At 35.0% G+C, this 12479-nt stretch overlaps 1 protein-coding gene across 1 annotated transcript in view; it reads right to left on the bottom strand.

Annotated features, from left to right (window-relative positions):
• LOC140051751 (lysosomal alpha-mannosidase-like) overlaps positions 1-12479 on the bottom strand; it is a 143384-nt gene that overhangs the window by 96869 nt on the left and 34036 nt on the right. The window contains exon 3 of the mRNA XM_072097051.1: positions 11083-11256. Within this exon, the coding sequence (XP_071953152.1) occupies positions 11083-11256 (174 nt within the window). The remainder of the gene's footprint in view (positions 1-11082; positions 11257-12479) is intronic.

The raw sequence follows: 12479 nt of genomic DNA, 5'->3' as shown, positions 1-12479 counted from the left end.
TCGGTAACTGCTGGTCATAGACACCTCAAACTGGTCTCAATTTGTTCAGAATATTCATTTTTATATTTACCTTTACAGAACTAACTAGAAATACCAATATTGACCTTTGACCCAATCCATGGTCAATTTAGGTAAGTATTGGTCACAGACACTCAGTCTCAAATTTATCAGAACATCCATATTCATATTTAAACTAATTTAAACAAAATTAATGGGAAATATCATTTCTGACAACTGACTTGGCATTGTAATTAAAAGGACCTTAGATCAAAGTTCTATAAGGTAAATAAAATGTGTTTATAATATGACATTGTATTTATAGCCATTCAAAAAACATGTTTAGAGAATGGTCGCTCAAGTAAAATAGAGTACAGCTTGTAACTAGTAGGTGCACATGTATCCGAAATCATTCCTATAGTAAACTTGAGCCTTGACAAAATGGTAGCTGATAGCTAGAACAATTTCAAATAATGAGAATACTAAATAATAGACCTGTCACCTATACAAAAAATACAATAGCATTGAACCAACTATGAACACTATGTAAATTATCCTTTATAAAATGTAGTTAGCAACAACCTAAAATTTAATACATTAATATAGCTTTAGCTGTCTCACATTTTTCGTGACATTTACATTTATGTAAATGTCACGAAAAATGTGAGACAGCTAAAGCTAACCAAGATAGTCATTTCCACAAAGGTTATGAATTGTTTCTCAGAAGCATTTAATCAACATTCAAACATTCATTTACAGTATTTTATTAAAATAAATCTACTGTGAGTGTGATTCTTCTACTTATTTGATTCTTCCAAAAAGTTCCTCACTTCTGTCTTCATTGGCCTGGTTGATGTTCTGGCAAGTATTACCATGACAGTTGCTGCAAGGAGATATACATAATTATGACTCCTTGATTTATCTGGTGCAATTGGGTCTTTAGAAGAAACAGGTTCGTAACCATTGAATACTAAGATTCCATCCATACAGCAGGACATTTAATGATGAGCTTTGTAATACCATCCAATCTCTTGTTTGGAGGTAAGCACGAAGAGAATGCTGTGCTGCAGCTCCAGTTGTTGGGGGTTTTTCTGGTCTGATACTCTCAGCAGCGGCTCGTTTTATAAATATTGCAAATCTTATTTCTCCCAAGTCTTGGTGGAATTTTGAACGGAACGGGAGTAGGCCTACAGTATTTGGAATATCTTGCACCCAGAGTTGATGATATCGTCTTTGTTGGCTCTTATGTAAAAAAAAACAACCATTGCACTCTCTGCCACATAAGTGCTGCATAGCATGTTTAAGTTGGTTTGCTAAACCCAGAAATTGCTGCAACTGTTTGAACTAAAAAGCCACTCCGAGAGTGCATACCTCCGCCTACTGTAAATTTTCCTACATTTAAGATTTCTCCGGTAAAAAAAATATATATATTTGTGTGTGTCTTAATGCTGTTTGTGATTGAGGCTAATTTAAGCATGTGTATGCAAGTTTGGTGTAATGGTTATGTAACAAGCCTTTCAATTAACAATAGCTTCAGTTGACTAACAATAGAACATTAAACGAGTTAATTTGAAAAGAAATAGGTTTTTTAAACTACTAGCATAAAAAAACGTGCACATTAAATCAAATTATGTTTTGAAATTTCAAATTATAACTCTTGCCAAGTACAAAAATAAAGTTTTTTGGACAAATAGTTCGAGAAAATGCAATTTCAGTTTACTTGTTACTTTAAGACTGCTCGCCGGCTTTTGAAAAATTCTGTCCTATCTTTTAACACTAGCAGGTCTGAAAAGTGTACTCAAAAAGTGGTCCAGAATTGGGACCATGGTCCCAACATTTAATGGAATGGTCCTTGACCACATATCTATCTGTATATTCATTTTGGTAACGATCTTGTAATTACTGCTAACAAACAAACAAACACACGCTACCGATTACATATACCGTATATTTTGGTGTATAAGTCGCACCTGTGTATAAGACGCACCCCCTAACTGAGAGTAAAATATCGGTATTTTTTATATCGTCGATGTATAAGACGCACCTTATATTTCATCAAAACAATTTTTTTTAAATTGTAATCAATATTATTGTAATAATATATTTTGTTATCTACAACGGCGTCCTTTATTTAGGTTTTTTTTTACCTAGGCTCGGCCACACCCAGCCTCAACAAGTTCTTTCTAACTTGTTATTCATGAGTTTCGCACCCGCAACATCGAGTGCATGACCGTGTGTGTAACACGTACGTGTGTGGGCTAGCCTCGCTCGATCATTTCGAGAGGGCGCACGTTTTCACGGACAATCGTATTCGATTAGTATCTATGTATCCGAGAAGTGTGTACGCTAGGTCCATGCTATAATCACCTGGTAGTAGAGCAGTTAACGCCATAAAAATAGCCAAGTTGTGCACTTTATTACCAAAGCATGAAAATTTCCACAAAGTTTCTTTGATGTATATAGATTCAAAATATCGGGGGGTGCCAAGTGTCCAGTATGGCGGCCATCTAGATTTCAAAATGGCCACCATAAAAACAAAAAGTGTTCATATCTTGGCAACTATAAACAGTAGAGACTTGATTCTGGTGTTAAATTGTTCACAAACCACATATTTCTATTTGCTCTAATGAAAAGTTTCGTCCAAAAATGACCGGAAATGACGTTTCTTCCAGTTTGACCTTTGACCTCTTATCTGTATATCTCAGTAACTACTGATCATTTTCAATCGATTTTGGTGTCATTTTGTTTAGAATATGGACATTTATATTTGTAGTAATGAAACATTTTCACATAAAATGACTGGAAATACAATTTATAACCTTTGACATATATAATTATGTGAACATACTGTATGTGGTTAAATTGGTATAAATGCACCTAATTTTTTTACCGAAATAAATGACACGGAATTATTATTCTGAATTTTTAACTTTTGATGTGATAGGATAGGCATAAAGTATGACAGATCACTGAGCTCATCTATGCCGACATGTTTGCTAAACTGTGATGTGTCAATCGTTTTTTCGTTGCATCTAAAAAAATGTACTCCATTTTTACGGTAATGGGCCTTTGCTGTAAACCTTTCATCTGAATCCTTTTCCTCGATTTTCTCTAGTCATTGATTTTTGAGCAAAATCCGAACTAAATCAATTCGTAAAAGACATCTCAATATAATTATTCAAGTAATCCTCAAATTAGTGACATGGACCTACAATATACTGTTCTGTACAAGACCTGTTTAGGCATCCACCTGTGGACTTTCACTTTAAAGGTCTTGGTTTCCTAATCATACAAGAAACAATGTCTAATTTAATCAATCAAAGTAGTGGGTCCTGACAAAGAAGGGGGTGTAAGACCATCCACAGACAAAGAAGGGGGTGTAAGACCATCCACAGACAAAGAAGGGGTTGTAAGACCATCCACATACAAAGAAGAGGGTATAAGACCATCCACAGACAAAAAAGGGGGTGTAAGACCATCCACAGACAAAGAAGGGGGTGTAAGACCATCCACACACAAAGAAGGAGGTATAAGACCATCCACAGACAACGAAAGGGGTGTAAGGCCATCTACAGACAAAGAAGGGGATGTAGGACCATCCACAGACAAAGAAGGGGGTATAGGACCATCCACTGACAAAAAAAGGGGTATAGGACCATCCACAGACAAAGAAGGGGGCGTAGGACCGTCCACAGACAAAGAAGGGGGTGCAAGACCATCCACTGACAAAGAAAGGGGTATAGGACCACTTACAGACAAAGAAGAGGGTATAAGACCATCCCCAGACAAATAAGGGGTGTAGGACCATCCACAGACAAAGAAGGGGGTGTAGGACCATCCACAGACAAAGAAGGGGGTGTAGGACCATCCACAGACAAAGAAGGGGAGAAGACCATCCACAGACAAAGAAGGGGATATAAGACCATCCACAGACAAAGAAATAAGACCATCCATACACAAAGGGGTGTATAAGACCATCCACATACAAAAAAAGGGTGTAATACCATCAACGGACAAAGAAAGGGGTGTAATACCATCAACAGACAAAGAAGGGGGTATAAGATCACCCACAGGCATATATAGGCATACACATTGTAGGCCTATTTACCTAATATATTTATTCACTCTGATGAAGAAGTGTTTCTAAAGCTAGGTATTAAATTTTATATCAATGTCCAATGATAAACAATTAAATGGTAAATAATTAAAAAAAGTTCAATTGATTTGATGATAATAAAAACATTAAAATAAAAGAAATAAAATACGGGTAGCAGATAGATAAATTCCAGGTACCTAAACAATTCCAGGTAATTGAAACACAAATTTGTATTCCAAAGCATATAAATATGATTCATTTGCACTTTCTATAAAGATAACATTACATTTTATATGTTAATTCGTATTAAATCTTAATTTTACAATCATATTATTCTACTGTTATAATAGCCTATTTCCTATACAATAACTTTCCGTATCCCTACTCGACGTGCGAGGCGCCCTTTAAATTTAGCTCCATGTTGTCTCGCTTTTATTTGCATTGAACGAATAGGAAGTGTAACATCTTCCTACTACACTATCTTTGATAAGATGCACCCTTAATTTAGAGGTCAAATTTGGTTGTCAAAAGTGCGACTTATACACCGAAATATACGGTACCTCCTTGGCGGAGGTAAACAATACAAGTGTCGACATCGTCAGTGCATTGCTTCCTATGAGGCAAAAGAATATCCCTGGAAATGGTGTGACAGAGAGTGCAATGGATGTCTTTTTTTAAAAGAGAGCCAAAAAAAGAGGATCAAAACTGAGTGCAAGATATTCCAGATACTCTCTGCCATTCAAAATCACAATTAACCCTATATTGGGTCAAAGGTCAATAATGAGATTTCTGGTTAATTTTTTTTAATAAGGTAAATATAAACATATACATTCTGAACAAATTGAGACCAGATTGAGGTATCTATGACCATTAGTTACTGAGATACTGATAAGGTCTAGGTAAAGGGTCAATTGGTCATAAAACGATATTTCTGGTCATTTTTTGAAAAAATATTCTATTAGACTAAATATAAATATCTATATTATGAACATTTTGAGACCAAATATAAGTCTCTACCTTCATTAGTTACCGAGAATATGAGAATTTGTTGTTATTAGTGGCCATTTTTAAAAATGGCTGCCAAAAAAATTCCTCTTGGAGTTGAGTTGGAACTAATTGATATATGATTGTTAGTATACATGTTGCTGAACACTTTGGCGAAAAAAGCTATTGGTAAGCAATTTTTTCCTAGATTTGTGAACAATTTGCTACTGTACAAGCCCTAACTATTGGCAAAAAATAAAAAAAAAATTTGCTAACAAGCCCAAGTTCGAATTTTTGCTTTCATATGTTTATTGATACCATAAGAAAATTGTTCAACTTGGTGTCCAAACATTTTTCATCCAATGGGGGCGCTTTGAAAAATGATTGGCAACAGCTAGTGTGGAGTGTGAAACTGAGCGGTGTTCATGTAAGAAAGCAAAACTATCCTGCACTGACTTGTGTAAATGTGTTGACTGCCAAAATGTGAGCAGTAAACTCTGATCAGGTTGATGCTAGCAATGAAGACAAAACGACAATGATGACAGTGACCTAGAGGATTTTAAATGTTAATCAAACACGTCAACAATATTATCAACGTTAGATTTAAAATTGTACTTACTGTATATGTCGATTTCGATCCAAGTCGGCCCTAAACCGTCTCGGCCAAAGTCAAGTCGGCCCCAAGTCAAGTCGGCCCCAAGTCAACTCGGCCTCACGTCAACTCGGCCAAAAAATAATCGGTCAACTCGGCCCCGTTAAAGTATGGAACGCAAAAAGTGCAAATGAAGGGGATTGATAAAATAATATTTCTTCACAATTTTTTAACTATAAATAATTCTGACTTTTAATGAATATTAATATTTAGACAATAATATATTTAGCAAAAAAAATAGGAATGATTTCACCAACTTTCCTTTATTTACGTTTAAAAAAATTTCAAATTGCACAATTGAAAACAACTCGTACTGCGCCTCCCTGCGCCTTTGGCAGCTTTTTCGATATCTACTGCTACGTGTTTTCACTGACCAGGGGATTCCCCTTTTTTTTTAACGCAAATCATGGACAAAAACGATGTACGATCATTTTTTCTATGGCCAAATAGTGGAACGTAGGCGCGCCTCCGTCTTCGATAACTAAAAATGCGGTACCTGCACATGTTTTTGTAACACGCGGGTACTTATATTCATGTCGACAATGAGTTCATTTTTTTATATGATATTATTTAATTATATTATTTTTTTTATTTCTTCATTTTTTTTAAAGCGTGGATAGTAAGAATCATAATAATATTAAGCATTTTTTGCGTTCCATACTTTATTGTGGCCGAGTTGACCGATTGGTTTTTAGCCGAGTTGACGTGAGGCCGAGTTGACTTGAGGCCGAGTTGACTTGAGGCCGAGTTGACTTGGGGCCGACTTGACGTGGGGCCGACTTGACTTTGGCCGAGACGGTTTAGGGCCGACTTGACCTGCACCCGTATATGTCAGTGTACAAGACACACTTTTGACATGCAAATTTGACCTCTAAATTTTGGGTGTTTCTTATACACAGGTCAATTAAGGTCAATTGTCATCCTCTGTATTAATTAATATTAACAATAACAGTACTTGCATGAGATATTCTACCCACCCAGGTCTAGTAGCTCTCTACACTCTGAACTCGCGCGTGTGTATTTTTAGCAGCATCCCATTCCCATCACCAGCACAGTACTAACAAAAACACATTTATGGAAGAGTCCATTAATTACGGTGGAGTCACATTTTTATTACACAACTATTTTCCTTGATCACGGTGGTTAATTTTATTACATATCTTTGTCAACAATCACATATTTTTATAATCATGTAGGCAATAGTTCGTATGTCGAACGACATCTAACATGCAGAGCATGTTGTTATTGTGTAGCTTCGAGAAATACAGCCCCTTCGTCGCGGTTGATTGCGACACCCACCCACTACACTAAAAGCTAGGGGTCATCAGAACATTCATTTATCTGTCAATGAGTCTATAATACACTGTTCCGTGAACGTTTAAATTGTAAGGCATTTAGAGAGAGCCATGCCTAAATCACTGTATTATTTAAAAAAATTATTTTCGATGTATTTTATAATAATGATCAAAACAATGTTCAAATTCAGCATTCACATAGTTATCAATTTAATAAGAAACAATTTACAGTTTTCTGAAATCCCCTGAACTCTATATTATTTTTGTTTTTTACGCATATTTGATTTCGATAAGATTAAGACGTCATTCATCGAAGATGCTATAATGTTACAACTGGTACAACGAAACAAGTTGACGAAAAATGGAGCTTGAAGTCAACAACATGATAACGAACAAAATAAATGCTTGGAAATCGACAAATGAACCTTTTAGTAGGACTTTCGCCAAAATGATTATTTGATTATCTATTTTATCATATGTCATCGCCAAAATAGCTAATTTAGCCGTTTTATTTTTCGCCAATCTGGAAACGTTTTTGCCCATGGCGATTTGGCGATTGGCCAGTGCGAGCCAAGGAGGTAGATAAGAAAGAAGATGATCAGGAATGCACTTATGGAAAGAACACCAAAAAGACACTGAAAAGGTGGTTGCCGATCGCAAATACACCAGGGCAACTAGAAAGGAATCAACATCCAAAATCCACAAAATCACAGACCATGCAGCTCCTCAGGAAAACCACATCGATGCGAAGGGGGTCAAAGAGGCAATCCAAATCAGAAAGAGGGGGCTAACGCAATTAACCGCAACGAAGGGCTGTATTTCTCGATCACGTATACACATTATTGCTACAAAAAGTATGACGTCACCTAGAAACAACAACAAAAGATTTCTAGGAAGTAGCAGTGGACTGGATCAGTTGTGATCAAGCCATCAGCAAGGATGGCAAAAGGTAAAGAATGTGAGTAAATTCGTTACTAGATTTGTCAAACAAAATGATATATAGCCGTATATAAATACGTGAACGTGATTGGTTGAAACTGCGTCACATGACTACCGCTGCGTGGATCGTAAATCGTATATATCCTCGAGAACGATGATATTGACTGAGTAATTTTCGCGTAATTATCATGTCCCTGTCATTAATCCTATAAATTCCCGAGTTCGATTATATTGACTGTAATTTTCGTGTGCAACACTCACGTTTGCCGATAAATAAACAAAAGTCATCTACTGGATCTTGAACTCGGGATGGAATTGTCACTCCATCACAAGACAACGCTTCAACCGCTGCGCCACGGAACTTGCTTGAAGAAATTAATCTTTTAAACTATTTAAGCTATGCATACATAGTGCCCTCATTTGTTATTAGTCCTCCCTAAATGTGATGAAACACCGTTTGTGATTGGTCAAAACTCACGGTAGTAACCTAGTAACTAGTACGCGCTGAACATCCGGCGATTCGGCTCCTCGAAGAGAAGAAGACGAATTGTTTATTCGGCCTACCTGATTATATTATTATCATTAATAGGCTTGATGGAAATTCTTCTGTTAATTTAAACGACCTAGGCTTAAGTGAATATTTTATTGCCAAGGAATCATTAATTAGTAATTATCTGTATATTATTCTTCGCAAGGTAAGGTGTCTAGGCAGGCTTGTTTACATACAATACAAATACTATAGGAGGCCTAGCCTAGCTTCACCCAACCCAGCAGACTTGTTCTTGGCTATATAATATAACAGATATCGCCTTTTGTATCGGTAAAATATAAGATTTGACATCCCCTCGGGAATGATATTAAGTTCTCGGGGAATATATATTCTCTCAAACTTAATATCATTCTCTCGGGGATGTCAAATCTTATATTTAACATCTAAGCAGTCAATATCTGTATAATATATTACACATAGAAATGGTTGCTAAGGTAAAAAATGAAATTTGAAATAAACCTGGCAACACATTCTCGTATTTTATCTAAACTATTCGTATGACTCTAGTAGCATTATGACAAGCCAAATATATTATTATATATTAGTCCTATTTAAATTTTGTTTTATGTGTTTTGTTTTTTTATAATTTTGTTTGTATTTTTTGTGTTTTCCGTATTTTCCTGGCAACACAAAACCTATGTATGTAATTTACCCCAGTGTTTTTTTTTTGTGATTATTGCTGAAAAACCTATTGACTATCAAATTACAAACCTCATTGATAATGATATAAAAACACAGACAATGGCTCTTAACAAGGCATGCTTGCGGTAGGTTGCGTTAGAGAAGATATGCTTCAATGAGCACATCTTGCCTATTGCTCATTAACGCAGATAACGTCTCTAACGCGGTGAAATCTTGTGTACCGCGGTGGGATACTTTGGAGACGCTCCCTTAGCCACTCGGCTCGAAATTAATGAAAAATAAGACAGCTAAATGTGACCCTATCTGACTAAACCTTACTTTTGTCAAAAATGATAATTTCATTTTCAATTAAGTTTCATTTTTAGGTTATATGCATTATCATGCATATAACCTCTTGATTCTGTCAAAATCTTTATTTATTTATTCTTTCCTTAGCACTATTTTGTCCGTGAATTATCTTGATATCAGTTTCATCTATCTAAGTCAATTTTTCAGAGTATATTCCTTATGGCCAGGAATCGATGTGGTTATATTTTCACGATGCGTAATCAAAAATTACGCGGTCTACGCGCGATTTTACGAAATCACGTTTGTAATCATATCTTCACAAGCATGAATCACAATTAAACAAAATTTGGTACTCATAAATTTCAGGTCATATTTCATCATATGGCAATACAATTACGTGCGTAGCGCATATAACGCTTGCGTACGCGCGCTTAAAATGTTCAAAATTGTCAAAATTTATTTTCGATGAAATTAGAGTACGTTTCAGGCAATTTTAAGCGTTTAAAAAATTGCCATGAGTGCGCAGATTTTTGCACGCGCACTGCGCGTTATACGTTAATGCGCACTCTTTTTGTCCGATTTCGGTTGTACAACCTTTCTTTAATAATATCATCATATTTTATTCACTTTTCAACGCGTAATTGCCTTATACGAGCACGTCAAAAGTGACAGGCTACGCACGTGTAAGTTAACAAAATGGTGAAAATATGCTAAATTTTAAAATTAATATAGATCGTCAGAATGCTCGGGAACACATATTTTTTATTTAATTTTCTTGAAGTGTATGTATCTTATGTATGATTTATTATTAAACTAAGGGAACAAAAGTTGATTAAGCCATAATTAATTGCATATTAAATTTTAAAAAATTCATTTCGACAATCAAACAAATTATGACATTTTCTTAGGCCAAAATAACAAACTTAACATTAACTTTCTTCCTTCAAAAGTTCATATATTAAAGTTAAAAGTATATAGTTTGACAGTGCATCATTTTTGTACATTTTTAGAGATGTCATCATAGTAAAAAATTATAATTCATTGCGGTATGTAATAATCTATCTGCACCAAAGTGGTTACTGCATAGTAAATACACGGAGGAATTTTTCTACAATTTTTAGTCAGTTGTGTATGGCTCGGTGGTGTGTGCTCGTGTCTATGGCACTCAAGGTACCGAGATCGAGTCTCACCTTGGGAAACGAAATAAATTTTTTTTTTTATTATCCGTATTGTTTGTTCAAATTTATTTCTTAGTGTATATATTATACACATGATTTATAATGAAATCTAGATAAAAAATAACTTATGTCTTTATTATTATGTAACAGCAAATGTGGTTTATGACATTATACGCAGAGGGATCTTTGATCGGATTGTGATACCGGCTATTGTATTCGCGTTAGCAAGGTCCTATCATATATTATATATTATTTAAAGAATCTGAGAAAATCAATGAATCAAAATATCTTTTAAAAATAAATTATCTTTATTTTAATTATCAATGCATATAACCTATAATTCGTCATAGTGACGAATTAAATCTAGTTTAAATTTATATGTTTAAATTTTCCTTTATTTAAAATTGCCTTTAACCTGCTCAAAGTGTAATCTTAATTGTGACATTGTAAACAACACTTACCTTCATTGACCAGCTTTTTGACATTTAACTTCATTTCATCATCTTGTTCATGCCACCAGCGTGCAAAGAAAGCGATTTCCACATAGATGAATCGCTTTTTTGGATCTTTTAATAGCTCTGAAACAACAGAATCAAGGATGTACTGTACTCCTGCATGTTGAATTTGATTTTTAGCTACAAAATAAAAGATTAAGATATGTCATATAGTATATATTTGTGGAGCACTGTGGCGCAGTGGTTAGAGCATTGGACCTGCAATCAAGAAGTTGCGACCTTTATAGTATAATATACCTTATAGTATAATATACCATATAGTATAAAATATAACTATGTTTGAACTCGTCACGGGCTATCGTGCAACGCATCGTAACATGCGAAAAGAACCCTGCCACTACATTACTGAAGAAACTGATAACGCTTATAGTCTACAGTAGGCCAGACCACAATGTTTGTACAAACAGCATAGCATCGATCAAAACCGTTAAACAAGCGTCAACAGTTGACAGTATTTGGATTGTAAACGGATTATTTGACGGTTAGTTTTTATTTTACACCACTTGCGTTTATTCAATTGTTTAAATATGATGAGCTTTTCAAATTAAAGTGAAGGAGAATGTTTTGAGACTTAATAGCATTATTAAAAATTGGTAGAAACTGATAACGTTTTATGAGATATGCACTCTATTGAATGCAACGAACTGTGTTGAAAGAGATAAAAATCAAATTTTTAAAATTCAGATGGCCATTAGGCCAAAAAAAAAAATTAGTGTGTTGGCTAAATCCTAAAAATTGGTATGTCGGCTGCCGGCAAAAACAATTTACACAAATGATAAAAAAAGACTTTAAAAACACTTTTCATAGCACCCTAGGCTCAGGCTAACTATAAATATTGTTTCAACAAACGTTTAAAAAAGGTTTATTAAATAAACGTATGCCTGAAGCTTTGTGAGGCATAAGTCTATGGCTGCTAGGCTATAGCTACCAGTACCAGTATCGAAATAAACTATTTACGTGTTATATGCTACATTACGCGAGTTAACATATTATTTCAGATGAAAAATATTGAGTTTTATATTGTTTTATCCATATGTAATTACACTGGCATTAAAAGATATAACATTAAAATTTAGGCCGTTTATGAGCTATATTTCGCCGATTTCTTATCGCGGGGAAATTCCCCATCGATCGGCCAGGAGTAGGTGCGGCCTAGACTAGATGCCTAGCATGCATGCTGGAACGGGTGGATTATTGCTATGTATATAAATAACAAGTTTGAACAAAAGAGCTTACGACAATCTTAGGTAAATTTTATTAAACATATAGGCCTACTTGCTTGGCGAATCCATGCTTTTTAAATAATTAAATTTTTCGTAATCGGATCGTACGTAGTACTGTAC

The sequence above is a fragment of the Antedon mediterranea genome, chromosome 6 (genome assembly GCF_964355755.1).
Source record: "Antedon mediterranea chromosome 6, ecAntMedi1.1, whole genome shotgun sequence".
In the NCBI taxonomy this organism is placed as follows: Eukaryota; Metazoa; Echinodermata; class Crinoidea; order Comatulida; family Antedonidae; genus Antedon; species Antedon mediterranea.
The sequence above is the reverse complement of the archived record's forward strand: the minus strand, read 5'-3'. Positions and strand labels throughout refer to the sequence as shown.